The sequence below is a fragment of the Ursus maritimus genome, unplaced genomic scaffold (assembly GCF_017311325.1).
Source record: "Ursus maritimus isolate PB19 unplaced genomic scaffold, ASM1731132v1 scaffold_10, whole genome shotgun sequence".
NCBI lineage: Eukaryota > Metazoa > Chordata > Mammalia > Carnivora > Ursidae > Ursus > Ursus maritimus.
This window is the reverse complement of record NW_024423344.1, coordinates 10,060,627-10,081,135: the sequence shown is the minus strand read 5'-3', so window position 1 is coordinate 10,081,135 and position 20,509 is coordinate 10,060,627. Positions and strand designations below refer to the sequence as shown.

General features: G+C 37.4%; 1 protein-coding gene across 1 annotated transcript in view; it reads left to right on the top strand.

Moving 5' to 3' along the window:
* Window positions 1-1,466: 1,466 nt before the first annotated feature.
* The window catches only part of UBL3 (ubiquitin like 3), a 70,737-nt gene continuing 51,694 nt past the window's right edge, over window positions 1,467-20,509 (top strand). Inside the window, exon 1 of the mRNA XM_008692191.2 lies at window positions 1,467-2,285. Within this exon, the coding sequence (XP_008690413.1) occupies window positions 2,259-2,285 (27 nt within the window). The 5' untranslated portion in view covers window positions 1,467-2,258. The remainder of the gene's footprint in view (window positions 2,286-20,509) is intronic.

Genomic DNA, 20,509 nt, shown 5'->3' with positions numbered 1-20,509 from the left:
TGGAGAGACTGCTATGGTGAATGACATAGGTTTCTAGACAATGAGTTTCCTGAGGACAGTGTCTGGATTATTAATTTTTAAACTCCTGGTGCCTAGCAGAGTGTCTGGATCATGTGTTTGCTGAATGAATGAGTAGTAACATTTCCTATCAAATGATGCATTATTATTTGCAAAGCGATTTACTTCCCATGCATTAACTCATCCTTGCAACTGCTCCTACCTTACCCCTGGAAGGTAGGCAAGACTGTTTTACAGATGAGGTCACATAGCTGTAGGTTGACTTTCAGACTCTAAATCTCTTGGCATTCTCATACAGGTGTCTTATTGAGACTACCCTTGCTGAAATATTCTGCCAAAGCCCTGAGAGATCTGAATTTGGATTCAGATAGATATTGGTGGTTTCTGAATTTTGTTCCTAAATTTGGAATGCACATATTCTTCATCAAAGTCTAGTCTCACTAAGGGTATGATTTTGTGCTATTTGCTTATCACTGTGGGTGTGTAGGTTTTTTACTACATTTTGAGTTAAACAGAATTTAGGGCCTAGCCTGGTAAACTGGTGAATCCCCATGTAGTTTGTAGCAGCTATTTCCTGATATAGATTTGGCATGATATACTATTGTACCTAATACAGTTTTTGGTAATTTCAATTAACTAGATTGTAGCTTTATGGCCCTAGGTCTTCAAGAAACACATGTTCAAACATTCTCCCTGCTTAATGAGATCCTTGTTCCTGTTGAACTTCTACGACCTTATTGGAAATCAATGATTGCTTCTGATCTTCCAAATGTAGTGTTGAAAAGACCTAGATGAAATCACTATACAAAATGCTTTGAGATTGCAGGATGTGGAGAGCATGCTGTCATTAAAATGAATGATTCTGCTTGGAGGTAAACCGTATTTTCAGTCTGTATGTATATTGTGCATGAGGGAATTTCTCTGTGCAGAATTATTTTCTCCAAATAATTCGCACGCTCACAGCACTCCTGGTAGCAGGTATCACCTAACTCCTGGGCAGCAGCTTGGCTAAAGCGCTTTCCTTTCCTAGCAACTGTTGCTAAGAGGGGCGTGGCTAGGGAGTCCAGCGAGGACGCGTTAGGCCGCCCCCCCCACCACGGCGTAGACTACACTTCCCATGATGCTCGAAGGTGGTCTCCGTAGTGACGCACTGGGTGTCCGCGGAGCGGGGAGGGGAGGGGAGGGGAGGCGGGGGCGGTGGCGGCGGCTGCGAGGAGGGGCCGTGCTCTGCCCGTGTCCCCGACTTGCGCTCAGGCAGCTGCCGCCGCCGCCGCCGCCATGTTGGCTTGAGAGGCGATGACAGGAGGCGGCTGCGGCGTTTGGGACTGAAAAGTGGAGGAGGAGGAGAGACAAAGCTCCGAGAGGAAACCATTCCCGGGCGGAGGAGAGGGAGGACCCGGCCTCTTCCGGGGACCAGCCGAAGTCGGCGTCGGAGGGGAGGGGAAGGTGGCGACGGGGGGAGGCGGAGGCAGGAGAGGAGCACCGAGGAGCCGCAGACGATGCGCCCCGAGACCCGCCACTGCCCGGAGGCGCCCGCGGCCTGAGCCCCGAGGGGCCGTGGGGGTCTCCCGCCCGGCCCGAGCGCCCCGCTCCCCCTGCTTGCTGCCCCGGGCTTTCGCTTCGGCTCCCAACTAGTTAAATGCCCTTGAGCGCGGGTTTCCGCGGCCCGGCTCCCAGCCTCGGCAGCGCGAGTTGAGCTGTTTCCCCGCGCCGTCCGCCCGCGCCGGCTCCAGCGCGGCCGCCACTCACTGCTCACGCGTCAATGTGTAGCCACATAGTTATCTATGTACATCCACGCCGGGGCATTTTCCTCCTGCTTAATGAGGACTTGACTCGGGAGCAAGTGTGAATCACTGCCGGGCTGGGAAAGGAGGAAGGCGGATTTAACCCCCTCCCACCCCGCTCCATGTCCGTGTGTCACTCGGCTCGGTCTACCTGGTGCGGCCGGTCCTGGGGCTGCTGCTGCCGCTGACGACGACCGGGGCAGCTGCTGCCGCTGCTGCCATCCCGGGAGTTCTCTCCGGCTCCGGCCATACAGCTCCTGGGGATTGTTCTCTTCGCTCGGAACCTTGGCCAGGCCGGCACTTTGGCTCCGAAGTAACTTATTTTTTGGGAAGCACATCACGAACCAATCAAGCTCGTTAAGGTTGATTGCTGTACCTTGAAGACTTCTGCTCTTTTTTGTTTGTTGTTGTTGTTTTCTTTCCCGGTAAACATCTGCGTGTATTTCAAACGGCAAGATGTCCAGTAATGTCCCGGCAGATATGGTAAGTGAAGGATAAGTTACGACATTCTTTGATTTAATTGTGGTTTCCAATCTTATTTAATCAGAAAGGATGCAGGCGTGGGGTGAAGGTTTGCAGGGGACTGTTGAAAAGCCACGGTGCTGGGAGATTTGGAGAAGTTGGAGGTTCTGGTTCCCCCTCTTAGGAAGTACCGCTTTTAATATGGCTTTTCTCATTTGGTTGTGTTTTCTAATTCATTAAAAACCATGGAGAAGTAGGGGAAATGTGGCAGTGTAGCTCGAAGTGGAGAAAATATCTCCCTCTTTGCCAGAAACCTTTGAACATTTGTGTCTTAAAGCTTCTGAAAACGTCAGTGACAGCAGGCAGAGCTGAGGACGGGTGTCCCTACTACACGCAGAGGTAGATAGGGAAACCGGAATCCTGTTCTTTGACACTGACGAGATCATTAATGCAGTAGATAAAACTTGATATTTTCAAGAGAAGGGACATGTTATGTCTTAAAAAGTCTATTAGAATTTGCTGTGAGCTTTTTGAAATGTCTAGGTGAACAACTATGGCAACAGAAATATTAAGATGTCTTGGAATTTTCACAAATCTTGACTGACCGTGTATTGGTACTTCTTACGAATTTCCAGGACTTTTAGTACCAGATATTTATTAGTATTACATCATTGGACTTTTTTAAAAGCTAATAAAACACAGTATTGAGCCTTGATCTTTGAATGTTGAGAACTTGAAGCAAAAAGTACTCTTGTTTATTGATGCTTTTCTTTCTTTTTCTAAAGGTTAATGTTTGTTAATGTTGTGAGTCTGTTGACTAACAGGAACCCTGTAGGCTTACAGTGCTGGGAGGTGGGGGTTTGTGTGATTTGAAATTGCACTTTGCAGTCCTAGGGACAAACATAATGCAATTAACAGGAAGATTAAAGATTTTGTTTATGAAAGATAGGAAGTTAACATAACATTAGCATTTGAGTGTTCGTGTATTCCAGTGAAAAAGCAAAATTGAACTTTGCTGATTAAATTTTAAAACGTCAGATGTTTCTGTAGGCACGAACCTCATTTACAGACTTAAAAACAAACCTAAATGGCTGTCAGTAGCATATTTTGACCTTGGTTTAAAGCCATTTTGCTTATGTTTGATTTGCCATTTGATGTACTATTTTAACGTATAGGAACCACAATGTTCTGTCTGTTGTGTGGCACACAGACACTCTCCTTTCTGAGTCTTAAAACTCTTGGATTGTCCCTTTAGTTTTCCCTTCCTTCCTGGTATGCACACGGGAGAATAGACCCCTGCCCGATTAAGGATAAGCTGGACATGGTTTCCTTTACCCCGCTCTTGAAGTTGCCTGGAAAGGTGTTTGGACTGAGTTGAAAAATGCTATTTCCCCTGTCTGATGAGTATTTTTTGGGCTCATCGCTTCCAGCAAAGATTTGTTCTCTGAAGTCACCATTTTATATCGTCATGCATGGTGCAAGATATGTTCACTCTATTCTGTCATAGAAATTGTAATGAAATAGATTTGTGTCATTAAAACAGTGCCACTACTTTCTTCAGGCCCAGTGCTGAAGAAAAGCTGGAATGTGCGTAGCATCAGTTACAAATTGAAATGATTTGGGGGATACCATTTCCAAGTCAGAAGAAGGTTCGGAAGCTAATGTTCGGATCAGGGGAACGGGAAGTAGTGGCAAGGTTTTATTAGTAGGTGCAATTATAAAATATAACTATTTCTGTTTTAGACTGTATTTTAAGGCCTTCATTCGGTGGTGCTTTGAGATCCCTTGATTAAAGGTGATATGCAAGGGCAAAGCAGTATTATGTAATAAACATATAATGCCCTGATGATGCTGTTTCAGAGTATGTGTAATCTACAGCTCAGATTAGATTGTTCTGAGTATTTTTTATGTATCATTTTCTAACTGCTCAACTTGTTGGAAGTCTTGAGGTTTTTTTTTTTTTTTTTTTGTATGTCTCAACCTCTTAAACCTTCGTTGGCTATTACTTATATTGCATTTTTGCTTAAAAAGTGCCTTTATTTGATAAGTGCCTATTAATTCTCAACTTTTTGAAATATAACATGATAAATATGGTTAGAAGTTGATTAAGTGCTTTGTATTTGTTAAACTGTTCATATCAATAATTGACAGTTTGCGTTTACATTCATGACTTAAAAGTGAGAACAGTTTCACCACTTTGAATCTTAACAGCCTTAGCCTCCCTACCCCCACCTCCTTGCACAAGCTGACATTTCTTTTGCAACATAACTCCTAATTGATCAGGATATGTTCTCTTGGAAGTATGAATACATATATTTTTGCAAGGTGCAGTAAAATGTTCAAGTTTCTGAGTGGTGACAGCTAGTCTGTGCAACATAGAAACAAATGTTATGCTCTTTTACACGTTAATGGTGCTTGTCCTTGTATAGGAAAATCCTAGTTGGGAGATGAGGTGGGGCAGTGAAATTACCACCTCTGTCATTTTTTCATTAGAGATAATTCATTGTTGAGCTACAGTAATTGCTAAATCAATTGATGTTTTTTGTAAAGTCTTCATAGGGCAATGATTATGACTGACCTTAAACCAAATTTTTTAGCATCTTCTTTTGTTCTGTAAGTATAACTCACATATCAAATTTATTTCTGAACATTCAGTAAATTTTTGTGTTTACGATAAGGAGTCTCTCTGATCCGAATCTAGCAAGTTGATCTTTTTGGAGGGGGAGTGGCACCCCTACTGAGTGAATTTGCTATACTCTTTAAAAAAAATTTACAGTTGGTACTTTCGCAATTAACATTCTGTAAATATTTCCTATATATAAGTGTATTTACATAAAATATTGGTTTTTCTTTTGCTAAAAGTGATTGAGTTTAAACTAAGAGATTTAATAACATTACAGTGTAATAACCTACCTGTGAAAAAAACCCTAAAAATATCTGAACAGAATATCATTGTAATACATTGTATTTAAATGATTCATTTCCTTTATTTTTTTTCCCCAGCCCAAATCATAATTCATGATGGGGCAGTATTCATTGTTAATAATTGTAGGATGAATTAGGTTAATGACTGTAGGTTTTCTGAAAGAAAATGTTTACTCTTTCTGTTAATTGTAAGGCCTAAGGCTGGATAGATAAGGTGGTAATTTTGTTTTCTGGACTGGGAAAATTATCAAGAAATAAATTATTTATAATAGTATTATAGAAAACATTTGAGCTACCGCTTAGAGCTTTGGACTAAAATTGTATTTTATGATATCTATAAAATGGAAAGCCCTACCTAAGAAAGAAATTGACAGTGTGAGAATAATAGCAGAGCAATTTTGGTATTTGAAACATTTTAGTTCATAAAACAAAGAAGAGCCCTGTATCTTTTTAAGCTGTTAATGTAGACATTTTAATAGATAAAACAATTTTTAGTCTGGGGTTTAATAAGATAATGATAATTTGAGCTTTTTCAGTGCTTAATGATTATTTTTATTGTAATGTTATATCTCTTTTATTTGTGGAGAAATATGGGAGCCCTCTGGTGGACAGGAAATTACTAAAATGAATTTCCTTTCAAAGTGAACTTTTATCACTTTCCCAAGTTAAAGTGAAATGACAGATGTAGAGTATTCCAGGGGAAGATGTCATGCTAGAAAAACATCCAGAGAAAAGAAAATTTTTAACTTTGAAGAAAGAGTATATTAAGATCTAGTGCCCCAAATGTTCTCTTTACTTACAGCTTCTTTTAATTTTTCTTTCTCTTGCTGGAGCTCTTATTTCAAGTATAAGTGGGGAAGTTTTATGAAGCTAAAGGGTAGATAAGTACGTTTACATATGTAAGTATGTGACGATGAACAGTTTAATAAATAATATATCTCAAATGGTATTTTCTTCTAAATTGTTTTACTTGAATATATCTTACATTTGGTGTTTTGAATTAGACATTTTTCATTAAGAAAACAGAAGACAATTTACCTTAGCTTTGAATGCCTTTTCCTTTCTGGCTCTAAATCCTACTCCAGCTCATGTCCCTCTCCTGTGAAAACCACTTTTAGTTAATTTCTAGCCCTCAAGTGTGAACCGTTTTCTGTCAGTTTGTTTGAGATTCTTCTCAGACAGTGTCAAATTTATATGGATATATGTCTTACATTACATCTCCCATGATTTTTAAAATAGACATTTAAAAGCCAATGAGTGATTTTCTTGACTCATGGAGCATTATTCTCTTTATTACTTATAAAAAAGTAAATATTGTTCCATGCTACCACTACTTTTTATGGTGTTAAATATGAAGTGTAGGATGTCTGCTTCTGTTACTACTTTGAATATGAAAAATATATTTTTAATATTAAGGCTTGAAATTCTTTTAAATTAGTGTTTGGTTAATGATGGTTCTCATTTTCTTACTATGGAACAGTAAATATATTGTAGGAGACTTAAGTATATACTTCTTAAATATATTCTTTAAGAATTCCTCTCATTCTGGGGGGAAAAGCTGAAAGTGACTGTAGAATTCATGGTAACTGGAATCCCTGAATGTCATTCTGAAACAGTAAATTTTCTGAATGCATGAAGGTTGTTTTGGAAATATCCCAATCTAACATGTTGGACTACTGTCCTGTTTATTTGAGCGTGTTAGACTGCACATAATTTAACTTCTTTTTGATGACCTAGAGCCATCATTTAAATAATATTGATTCAGTCCAATGTATGTTCTTTGTTGAGTACTTCTCTGTGTAACATGCCATTCATTATTCTGTAAGCTACAACTTCAAACCCTGAGCACCCAATATAGATTGTGAAGTTTTATGTCCCTTCACTAGGTCAGTAATTTACAAAGTGACATGAGGCAAGTCAATTGAGATGTGAGAATAAAAATATTAGAATTTCTATTTATTTATTTTATGCTCCAAAAAGTGAGAGGAATTAAGCTTTTGTATTAATATATGGATTGGCTCTGAGGCTTTTCTAGGTCCACATTCAGATGGTTACAGTGAGTGTGGTTTGCTGAGGGAACTTGTGCGAGTTCTGTAATGTGGAGGCCAACAGCAGCACCGTGACTTTCTCAAAGTTTTGTGGCTTTTCTGTTACAGTCTATTATATAGTTACTTTAAAAAATGCTTTTTAAAAGAATCTATGATACTTTGAATTGAGATGGGGAGCAGAGGTTCACTGTCAGTATTTAAAAGAGTTGTAAAAAAAAGGAGTTGTAGAACTCAAAGCTGAATTACACATTTTTATTTCACAAAAGGGGAATATTATAGAAGCTGATATTTTCCATATGACAAGAAGCTATCAATATTATGCTACCTAGCAGGTATTTTTGGGAAAACAAACACTAAGTTGTCTGTACAAGGCAAAATTGACATGTTAATAAGTGTGAAAGTATCTGCTTTTCGAAGAAACTAATATTATAGAGAGAACATTTTGAAAACATGTTTAGCCATTTCCAGTCTGTTGAAAAATCTTACAGAGAATTTCAGTGGACTTTGGACCCATTTGTTAGAAACCTAAAAACAACACATTCTACTGAGCTTGCAAAAATATCTGACTAACATCAGGAAAAATAAAATTTTCATAACACTGACATCTGGTAACTGACTTTTAACAAAAACTCGTGCATATTTGGTGATAGGATAAAAAGTGATAAGATTTAGTAAACCAGTAAGTGACATACTCTTCTATAAAGATGTGTGCATCTTTGTGAACTGAGTTTTTCAGTTATGACTTACAACAGTTCTTAAAATGTCAGAATACATTGCACTTCACAAATTAGGAAAGCAAGATTTTAAAAAATAAAGAGACATTAAATAACAGTGGTCTCACTTAAAATGTTATAGCATTTTTAGTGATTGCAAGATTAAAACAAATTAATATTTAACATAGTTAATAGTGAAAATTAAAACTATATTGTAATCTTTTAATTTCTGTTTTAGTATTTGTTTTACAATATACATAAAATATGATTTACAAATGAATATACATATATTGGAGGGCTATGTGCAAGTATTTTATAGCTGGGATGTTCAGTCAAAAAAATTTTGGAGTGCCTGGGTGGCTCAGTCAGTTAAGCGTCCGATCTTGGTTTCAGCTTAGGTCATGACCTCAGGGTCCTGAGATCAAAACCTGGGTGGAGCTCCCCACTCAGCCAGGTGTCTGCTTGAGATTCTCTTTCTCCCTCTGCCCCCCGCCCCCACATGTGCACTCCTCTCTCTCTAAAATAAACAATTAAATCTTAAAAAAAAATAATTAAAATTTAGAATCCATTGTGTAAGATGACTTCAGACTTCTGAGCATTTTAAGTTCTTGTGTTTGATACTTAGTTTTAATATTTCCTGCCTTGTTGAACAGTTATATTTTTCTGTGGTCAGTATGCCTACCTATCCCTCTCTAGCTGTTTACAGTTGCTAATTCTAATTTGCTATGGGTGTGGAAACCAGATTTTCAAAGTTTATTAAAGTATGTTAAAAATATCAAATGGTGTTCAAGTAGGATTTTCAGGAGTTGCCCTATAGTAAAGCACATAAGCTTTGTTTCATAGCTTAATCATGTCTGTTTTGGCTGCTTAGAATTCTCTTAACTTGAAGGGCTTATTTTCTGGTTCTTAACCGTGTTTTGCAGAAATGTAGATTTTTGGTGGTGAAGAACTAAGTAGATGATTTAAAAAATAAAATTACATGTATAGCTTTATTTTGAGCGCATAGGAGAGAGAAGGTAGTATTTGTCGTGCACTTGCTATACCAGGCAGCTGCTCAGCTGCTTGGCATTTTACATGATAACATTTTATTTAATACTCACAGTGACCCTGCATAAATATACTTGGTGAATAGGTAAAGAAGCTGCTACTACTGCCAGGAGAAGACCGCCAGAAATGCATCTGTAGTAAAACAAATTAGGTTAATAACTTGCTGTAGCAAGGGAGAGCACATGCCTCAGGAACCTTGCCTAGCCTCAGTAACAGGAAACTCAGGAAGTTTGGGGTAGGGTTTGGGTTGTGCTGGATGATTCTAACAAGAAACCAGGAGAAGTGGAGACCAGCTCTAGATTGTATACTAGAGGCCGTGAAGTGGAGGTGGGTTTAGTAATTGAATCTGTCAGCAGCATTTGTTTAGGAGGCAGGAGAAATGAAGGGGACTGGGGCAGATGTTAGTCATTTTGGAGCGCTAGTCTGGCTGTGGGAGAAATTTTGTTGCCTGTTGGCCCTCTCTTGGTCTTGTCTGTGTCTTTTAGAGACATCACAGTGTGATTATCAGCAGAGCTGAGTTTTACTTTCTCACAGCCTAGGTTCAGAAAGGATAAGGAGGTTTTAGAGCTCATAAAAAGTAGAGCCAGGGTAAGAATTTGGGTCCGATGGCAGTAGAGATAAACATGCTAAGCCCTTTCTCCCTACCATACCCGGGCAAACATTGTTAAATCCCTGAGGCCGAATACCTTAGATTCCTCACCAACACCTTGCTTTAGGCATTCACCACTGATTGGGCTAAGCTAGCATGGTAGAGTAGACACCTGTTTTATGTATCTTCGCAAAATACTATGTAACCTCTGGGTTGGAATGATTTGAATGAGCATGGATTGTCTTATTAATTGCTAGAATTAAAGGGAGTTTTCTTTAAACTTGTTGGAACTTGGAGTCTTCTTATGTATATACAATATATAATACAGTACAATAGAAATTTTTCCTATAAACTTACCGCTTTGAACATAGAAACTATTATTGCTTTATATATCTAACACGGATTTTTAATAGTTTCAGTGCTTTCAGAGTATTTTGTTTTTGTTTTTGTACTGTGGCTACTTATGAATGATACAGATTTTCTATTGACTGATTCAAATCCAGTAGCATTTTTTTATGGTCTAAATAAATATATATGTGGGCAATTTTCTATGACTAGATTTTGAGAAGAAAATGTTCTTTCTGCTGATGAAAATTGTCTAAGGGACTATATCTTTTGTTTATGAACTTAAGATGGCAATTCATTGTGTCTAGACAAAATGTTCTCATGATATATGTTCAATTTTCTTTACTTTCATATAAAATTCGTGTTTTTGCCTTAGAAATATTCCTACTTTTGTATGCTGCTTTTTTCATTTAGTTGTATATTCATGCACAGCTATCCATACAAATAAGTGTAGAACCATATTACAATTTTGAACTGATTCTGATAGATGTACATAAATTGTTTAGCTAATTCCATACCCATGGGCATTTAAAAGCTATTATAAGCAATGGTATAATGCATATTTTAAAACCTATTTCTATACCTTGCCTGATTCTTTTTTTTTTTAAGATTTATTTATTTGAGAGGGGGAGAGAGAGAATGCGTGAGTGTGTGCTAGCTTGTGCCCAGCGAGGAGGGGAGGGGGTAGAGATAGAGGGAGAGGGAGATAATCCCAAGCAGACTCCCTGCTGAGCATGGAGCTGGCAGTTCTGCCGGATCTTACAACCCTAAGATCATGACCAGACCCAAAATCAAGGGTCCGTCGCTTAACCAACTTAGCAACCCAAGCACCCCGTCTGATTATTTTCTTAGGATAAAATTCTTAGAAATGTAGTTGCTCTATGTTAGATATGTGTTAAAATTTGGGGAGGAAGAGAGATACCTATTAACTAAGTTTGAAACATCCTTGGATTTCTGGATAACCTTTTTTTTTTATGCATTATCCTGTTAGTAAGCTATATTATATTTCATTTACAATGTTTGCATTTTTGTTCATGAAAAAGATTGACTAGTAAAGATTTAGTTATCAAGCTTATATCTTCATAAAATGGGCTGGGAAGTATTTTTTTATTCTTTGTAATAAAATATTGTGAAGATTTATTTCATCCATAAGTGTTTGGAAGAATTCACTGGTATAGCCCTCTGAAGTTTTCTTGTGGGGATTGTTGAATCTGTTTCTTACATACATATATACAGGACTATTCACATTTTTTATTACTTTTGTGTCAATTTTGACAAGTTTCGCTTTTCAAGAGATTTGTCCATTTTATCTAAATTTTCCAATTTGGTTTATAATTTTATACACTTTTTATTTATTTATTATGATGTTCATAGTATCTAGTGATACCTGCTTTTTAAATCTGCTTATTGGTAATTTGTGCTTCCTCTTTATCTTGATCAGTTTCCAGAGAGCCAATTTTCATATTTAAAATATTCTTTATTTTCTAATTGGTTCTGCCTTTTTTTTTTTTTTAAGATTTTATTTATTTATTTTGACAGAGAGAGACAGCCAGCGAGAGAGGGAACACAAGCAGGGGGAGTGGGAGAGGAAGAAGCAGGCTCCAAGCGGAGGAGCCTGATGTGGGGCTCGATCCCGTAATGCTGGGATCACGCCCTGAGCCAAAGGCAGACTTAAGGACTGCGCCACCCAGGCGCCCCTAATTGGTTCTGCTTTTAGCTTCATTTCTTTCCTTCTAGTTTTTTTAAATATTTAATTGCTGTTTTTCAAGTTTCTTGAGATGGATACTCAGATCATTAACTATCAGTCTTCTTTTTTTAATGCGTACATTTAAGTCTATGAAATTTCCTGGTAAATGCAACTTTAGCTGGATCTCACAAGTTTGATATATAATATTTTTATTTATCACTCAATTCAAATATTTTAGAATTTCCTTTGTGGTTTTTTCTTTGATCCATGTGTTATCTAGAAATATATTACATAATATCTAAACATTTGGGGATTTTCTAGCTATATTTTTGTTGCTGATATCCAGTTTAATATAATGGTCTAGGATTATTCTGATTTTATTTGTGGGCAATTCATTGACACTTGCTTTATGGTCAAGTTTTAGAAAATTTGAGTATACTGTGCTTAATGTCACTTAAGTCAAATTTATTAATCATGTTCAAATCCACTATATTGCTACTGACTTTGTTTTTTCACTCAGTTGAGAGAAGTGTATTAACATCTCCAACTGTATTCTTTTAGTTCTCTCAAATTTTTCCTTATGTATTTTGAGACTAGGATATTGACTGCAAATAAATGTACAATTAGATCTTCCTATTGGCTTGATCCTTTTATTGTCATTCTCTAGTAATAATCTTCGTTTTAAAGCTTATTTTTTTGGACGTAGTATACTTTTCTTTTGGCTTCTTTCTCCATCTTTTTTTCTTAAAACCTTTCTTTGTCTTTTCTTAAAACCTTTCTTTGTCCTTAGAGATGAAGATTAATCTTTTCAAGTATCATATAGTTGGGTTTTGTTTTTTATTAAACTTGATAATCTGTGTTGTTTTACATTTAATTGCTTTAGTACATTTTTGGGGTTTAAATCGACCATTTTACAATTTGTTTTCTGCTTGTACTGTCATTCCTTTGTAACATCCCTCCTCATTTCTTGCTTTCTTTTGGATTAATGAAACTTTCTCCCCCTCATCTCTCCCTTCTTAGCTTGTTTGTTACAGATTCCTTTGTTATCTTCTTACGGGTAACCTTAAGATTACAATATACATCTTTGACTTGAGTCTGCCATAAGTTACTTCCTTTACTGCTTCCAGGAAAATAGAAAGCCTTAAATACTTGAATCCCATTTCTCTCTCCTGTGCTCTGTTTTATTTTGAACCTCCAAAGACGACATTATTGTTGCTGTTGAGATAATAGTAACAGTAGTAGTAGTAATAATAATGTTGTTATTAAACTAGCCATTACTCATTTCATTTTATTCTTACATTTACCCTTTCTGGAAGCCTCCATTTCTCCTGTTTTACTGCATTTACCTCTGGATCATTTTCCTTTGATACAAAGAACTCCCTTTAGTATTACTTTTAGTGGTCTTTTGGTGATAAATTCTGTCTTCATATGCCTTAAAAATGTATTTGTTTTACCTTCATTTTTAAGGGGTCTATTCTTTCTGCACCTTCAAGTTATTTTATGACTTCTGGCTCCCACTGTTTCTGTTAAGTCAGCTTTTGGTTTTACTGTTGCTTCTTTGAAGTTAACGTGTTTTCCTTTGAGTTTAAGATTTTATCTTTGTCTTTGGTTTTCAGCAATTTTACTATTGTGTGCTTATGTACAACTTATATTGTAATTATTTTTTTGTAGAGCATCTTGAGTCTATGGCTTGTTATCTTTTGTTTCTTTGGGAATTTTCTTAGTTGGTTTTCCTTAAATATTGTTTCTATCCAGTTATCTCCTTTCCTTCTGAGACTATAGTTATATGTTTCTACTCCCACCCCACTCTGTATTAGTTTGGATATTTTTTTTACTGATTTCAAGTTCACTTACCATATCTTCCCTGTCCAATGTCCAGTTATACCCAATTATTGAGTTCTTAATTTCAGTTTTGTATTTTGTATTTCAGGCCCAAAATTTACAGAGCTTCAAGTTCTTACAACGTTTTCATCAATTTTCTTGAGTATATTAATCATTGTAAAATTCCGGTTTGATAACTCTGATACCTAGATTACCTGTGAGCCTATTTCTGTTGCTCGGTTTTTGATCATTTGATCCTTTTTTCTAGGACAGCTGGTAATGTTTTATTAACATTGTGATGAAAATTTATAGAGGATCCGAATGATGTTATCTTTCTCCAGGTAGGCTTTAATATTCTCTGGCAGGCAGTTAGAAAAACATTGGTCACTTTGATTCAACAGTGATTGATATGACATGAGGCTGAATTCTGGGCTATCAGGAAATTCAAATAGCTTCACTCCTAGTGCCTAGCCCTTCTATGGTCTCACTTGAAAGTTTGGAGTAATTACCAAGATGCTTCTTTTTTGGCACGCCTTGGCAATTTTAAGTACAGTTGACACTTGAACAACACAGGTTTGAGCTGCACATGTCCACATATACATTTTTACAGTACAGTACTGTAAATATATTTTTTCTTCCTTGTGATTTTCTTAATAACATTTTCTTTTCTTTTGCTTACTTTATTGTAAGAATACATATGTAATACAGATAACTTACAAATTATTGGTAAGGCTTCTGGTTAACAGTAGGCTATTAGTAAAGTTTTTGGGGAGTCAAAAGTTATATATGGACTTTTGACTGCACAGGTATCAGTACCCCTAACCCCCATGTTGTTCAAGGGTCACCTGTATTGTGAGGCTGCTTAGCTTTTTAGTCTCTTTGCAACATCTTTTTGCTGGGTTTTTCTGCATTTCAGTCCATGTTGTTTATGATTCAGCACATTTCTGGAGGGTAAAAACTGAGCAGAATGTTGGACTCATTCTTTGAAATTCCTTTTTATCTGAGATCCTCAATTCCTGGCTATCTTGGTAGTACAGAATTCCAGTTTTTGTCTTCCCAGTCAAGTGAGACTGATACAAACTCCAGGATGCTGCTTTCTGCTTGGCCTTTATGCCCTGTACTGGTAGTTGGCAAATAACCCAAGGGGAAACAATGGAGATCTCAATGTGTTTTCCTTTTCTGTGGGCTCTTGGCTCCTAACATCCTGGTTCCCTTGGTTGCTCTCTCTGTGCCTTCAAATAGCTGGTTTTGTTTGTTTGTATTGTATTTTACTCGCTTTCATAGTTTTCAGTGGGAAATATGGTTGATATTGCTGTTACCTCATAGCTTGACTAATTGCTCCTTTTTTTTTTTTTGGCAATTTTGGCTATACACTCACCACTTCTCTCTTTCTCTCTTTTATTCTAAAAGTAGGTAAGAATAGCTACAATTAATTAAATACTTAAGTATGTTACTTACCATGCTGCTATCAGCCAAGCAGTTGCTTAAGTCAGACATCTAGGAATCATCTTTGAATCCTCCCTTTCCCTCACCCCCAGATCTAGTCCATTACAAAATATATCAGGAATCCATCAACTGCTCTTCATCTTCATACCATCACTGTGGTGCAAGCATCATCTCTCTTTCCTGGACTACTGCGTTAGTCTTAGAACTCATTCTTCTACTTCCATTCACATTCCTCTAAATACATTTCCAAAAATAGCTTGGGTGATGTTTACAAGACATAAATTGCATTATCTTTCCCTCTGAAAAACAGAAAACTTAAGCAGATTTCCATTGAAGAATAAATTCCCAGAGCATAAAGTTGCAAAACCTTACCATGGCCCTTTGAAGTCATCATCTGGCTCCTGCCTGTCCCTAAGATCTTCTCTCATTTGACTTATGAGGCTTCAGTAATACTGGATTCCTCTCAGTTCCTCAAATAAGCGACAAGCTCTAGTCTTTGCACATTTCAACCCCTGTGCTTAAAAGACTTATGAGTATACTTCTATGCCCTCTGTATATGGCTAATGCCTTCTTATTTTTTCTGTCCCCAGAGATACTTCCTGACCACGTCTGAAGTTGAATTCCCTTGCTCTCTTGGTTTATGCCTCTGGACTCATTAGCTTCCTCCATAGAACTTGTCACCCTTTGTATTCATTGTCTGTCTTTCCCAGTAGACCATAGATTGAGTCTATGGGAGTAGATATGTATCTTTCATTTGTCACTATAGCTAGTATCTAGTATGGTGCCTTTTGTATAGTAAGTTCTTTGTGAATAGTTGTGGATTAAAGGAATAAATGACTATTCTAGGCACTGTACCAAGCTTATTACTCGAGAGATTTAATCCTCCAAGAAAACTCTCAGAACAAACCTGTTAGGTAGGTAGGTTCTAGCTGTATTTTATTCATAAAGAAAGTGGGATTTAAGATGTTTGGTTATTTTCCTGAAGCTACCAGTTAGGTGGGCTTTTTTGTGTTCTTGGATTGTTTTCTACTTCTCTAACTTTTGGACAATTATTACCTTGCTTATGGCATATCTTCTTCATTATGTCTTAAAGCTAACTGCTGTGATTATACAGATATTCTGGTATTTTAACATAAGCTTTTTGCCTTTACTTAACATTTAATAATCGCCAAAATGTCAGAAAAGAAATTAGTAATTTATAATGGAAGTTGAGAAAATGTTAATAGGACTTATTATTTTCAGCGTGGCTATCAAGTATGGTGAGTGATTTTTTAAGCTATAAAGTCTCGCATTATTTTATGACTGTAAATAGACTTACAATTCATTATATATATATTTGAATATGTTATATATATTAAATACATATTTAAAGAAAACATTTTGTCTTTTATACTTACAGGACTATTCAGTTATGCAGATTTTTTTAACACTCAAAACAGTAACAGAATTTCCATGTAAGCTACCCTAATGGAGCTTACATTTAAGGTAGTAGGGAGACAGACATTAAACAAGTAAGTAAAAAGAGAAAAATACAGAGAAAAATAAAGCAGGAAAGGGGGTTAGAGAATGCTAAGAGAGTATGCCTGTGTTGGTCAGTTTTAGATATTGTGTTCAGGGAAGACTCAATAGGATTATATGGATCTGAAGGAGATGGGGAACAAGCCATCCAGATATCTTAAGGAATCACATTCCAGGTTGTGGAAATACTGCCTCATTTGATTTCTTTGTTATTGTTATTATTATTTTTTGTTTCACTGTTTCTTACTGCCAGTCCTTACCTTAAATTTTTGTGTTTCTCATGGTTTTTGTTTTCTTTCCTTCTGTGTGAACTAAGTGATTATTACCTTCCTTGCAGTTTTTTTGCAACAAACACTTATTGGATTCCATTTGTGCCAGATAGATTCTGTCAATAGTTAGAACCGATCAACTTTCTCTAGTGTTTCTAAAGTTGATTTCCTCTTCTTTATTTCCCACTACCTTCAACCAGGTCTTCATCCAGACATTGGTCCCCTTTATCCACTACTATCTACCTTTCACCCAGATTTGTCTTTTGAAAATACAGATCTCATCCTTTGACTATTCTTCTTAATAATTGCTGGCTATCACTTACAGGCCAATCCAGGCCAGGCTCCTTAGCTGGTGGCATTAAGGCTCGCAGCAGTTGGCTTCGATCCATCCTCCTCTCTTGCTTTTACCCCTTTGAGTTGTGATGAACCCCCGCTTTGCCACAAATCTTTCTGTTAACTTTTATGCTTCTCTCTTTTAACCTTGCGTGGGCTTCTCTTTCTGTATAGAATGCACTGTTCCTCCCCCTTCTTGCTCCATTTGTACCTGAGACCTGTTCTCAATTGCAATGCTAATTCTTTGGTAATATCTTATAACTTTGTCAGGTACTGTCACCATAAGTATAGCATATGCTGGAGGCTCCAAACCAAGTGACAGTTGAGGCAAAGCTGCCTTCTAGGAGGGACCAGGGAAAATAGCCAGAGTGGCAGAATGGGTTTTTTCCATCAAGGGTTGGCAGCAGTGTGTGTAAAGCACCAAGTCCAGAGAGATGGGGCTTACTTAAATCCTGTTTAGGGCTTAGCACCTTTGGTTCTGAGTCCAGAGATTTCTAGGTAGTGGTGAGTCTCAGCATTTCCTGCTGTACCATCATAACACCAGATGAACAAGGCCAAGTCTACAGAAGAGCTAGGTAAAAGGATTGGAATCCTAGTTAATTGGGCTGGAATAAATCTTATTACCTCAACTCTAGTACTTGTAAATATTTTTATCTGTTTCCTCTGCTAGACAGACAATCTGCTTTTTGAGGGCAGAGAGGATCCTAATCTGACTCATCTTTCCATACTCCTGTACCCAGCACAGTGCCTGTTATGTAGAGAATACTCAGTGAATGTTGAAGTAGCACTGCAGCTTTGTCCAATAGAACTTTCTGCATTGATCAAAAGGTTCTTATCTGTGCTGTCCAGGAAGGTAGCTGCTGGCTGCATGTGGCTTTTGAGCACTTGCAAAGTGGCTAGTGGGACTGAGGAACTAAATTTTTAAATTTTATTTTAATTAACTTAAATGTAAATAACTATGTGTGGCTCATGGATACTGTATTGGACAGTGCAGTTTTATACAGTTTACATGATTAATTCTCTCAGTGGGTTAAACAGATCTCTGGGATTCTTTTTCCTTTTATTTTTTATTTTTTTTGGCTTACCTTCCAAAATGGTCCCAAGTTACTGAGCATTCGGTTTTATTTTTTGTGATTTGTCTGTTCTATCAGTGTCAGCATTCATTTTTTGCTCTTATCATTATGTATACTGTCATCAGCCTTTCTTTTAGCTTTTTGGATTTTAGTCTAAGTGGCATAGAAAGACATGTAATCAAGCTTATAGCATTCTCTTTAAAAAGAGCAAATAGTGTAGGAACCTAGGAGTCATCTTTGACCTCTCTTTAACCCCAGTAAGAATATGAAATTAGCCCTCAGGAAAGAAGAGAGAGCTAAAAATAAAAATTAGTATGCACATTCAATTGAAGAAAAAAATCCTATCAATATGACATTACATGAATTCACCAAGGGGGAGGTGGGACAGCCCAAAAGTACAATGCCTCTATTTAGAGATAGAAGAATTTAAAAAGTGAGAACAGGAACAGAGTTAAAGGAAACTTTTTTTAAGTTTGATTATTGTGAAAGCCATGCAGGGAGAAACTCAAAGAGGAATAGTGGTGGGCAACAGCAGGTATTGCAGGGAGGTGGAGAATAAGGACTAATTAAAGTCCATTTGGGGTAATGTGTTAAAGGCTAAATGGATCTTAACTCATTGTCAAGTATTTCAATGTGGTTAAAACAGTATTTTCCTTGTAATTCTTCCATATCGAAGTGCTAGGCATAGAACGATTCAATATGGTCACTCTTTTTGAAGTCATTACTGTTTTTTAGTTTCTGTGTCCACATCTACCTTTTCTCAGCCCTTTTTACCTGTCAAAATGTTTTGCTTTGCTACTATATAATCTTGACAGGCATTAATAGTACTTTTTGCTCTAAAACTGTTTCTTTTTAATCATGTACGGGTGAATTTCTCTATTACCTAATACTAGGACTGTTGTTTCAGTAGTGATCACTCAGTTCATGCTTTGATGCAGGGTTTATCAAGAGATTTTTTTTATAATAATTTTTTGTTATGTTATGTTAGTCACCATACAGTACATCCCTAGTTTTTGATGTAAAGTTCCATGATTCATTACTTACATATAACACCCAGTGCACCACGCAATACGTGCCCTCCTTACTACCCATCACCGGCCTATCCCAGTCTCCCACCCCCCTCCCCTCTGAAGCCCTCAGTTTGTTTCCCAGAGTCCATAGTCTCTCATGGTTCATTCCCCCTTCTGTTTACTCGCCCTTCCTTCTTCCCTTTCTTCTCCTACTGATCTTCCTACTTATTATGTTCCATAAATGAGTGAAACCATATGATAATTGTCTTTCTCTGCTTGACTTATTTTGCTTAGAATTATCTCCTCCAGTCCTGTCCATGTTGCTGCAAATGTTGTGAAATCGTTCTCTTGATGGCTGAGTAATATTCCTTTGTATATATGGACCACGTCTTCTTAATCCAGTCATCTGTTGAAGGGCATCTCGGCTCCTTCCACAATTTAGCTATCGCGGACAATGCTGCTATGAACATTGGGGTACATATGGCCCTTCTCTTCACTACGTCTGTATCTTTGGGGTAAATACCCGGTAGTGCAATTGCTGGGTCATAGGGTAGCTCAATTCTTAACTTTTTAAGGGACCTCCACACTGTTTTCCAAAGTGGCTATACCAACTTGCATTCCCACCAACAGTGTAAGAGGGATCCCCTTTCTTCATATCCTCTCCAACATTTGTTGTTTCCTGCCTTGTCAATTTTTGCCATTCTAACTGGCGTAAGGTGGTATCTCAATGTGATTTTGATTTGAATTTCCCTGATGGCTAATGATTTTGAACATTTTTCATGTGTCTGTTAGCCATTCGTATGTCTTCATTGGAAAAGTGTCTGTTCATACCTTCTGCCCATTTTATGATTTGTTTATTTGTTTCTCGTGTATTGAGTTTGAGAAGTTCTTTGTAGATCTTGGATACCAGTCTTTTATCCATAGTGTCCTTTGCAAATATCTTCTCCCATTCCATGGGCTGCCTCTTAGTTTTTTTTGACTGTTTCCTTGGCTGTGCAGAAGCTTTTTATCTTGATGAAGTCCCACAAGTTCATTTTTTCTTTTGTTTCTCTTGCCTTTGGAGATGTGTCATGAAAAAAGTGGCTGTGACCAATGTCAAAGAGGTTGCAGCCTATGTTCTCCTCTAGGATTTTGATGCATTCCTGTCTCACATCGAGGTCTTTCATCCATTGGAGTTTATCTTTGTGTATGGTGCGAGAGAGTGGTCAAGTTTCATTCTTTTGCATGTAGCTGTCCAATTTTCCCAGCACCATTTATTGAAGAGACTGTCTTTTTTCCACTGGATGTTTTTTCCTGCTTTGTCAAAGATTAGTTGCCCAAAGAGCCGGGATTTTGTTTCTTGTTAAATTCTCCATACCCAGAGAAAGACAGTTTTGCTAAAAATTGGGGCATCTTGCCTCTTCGGGCAGCTGTCAGATTCC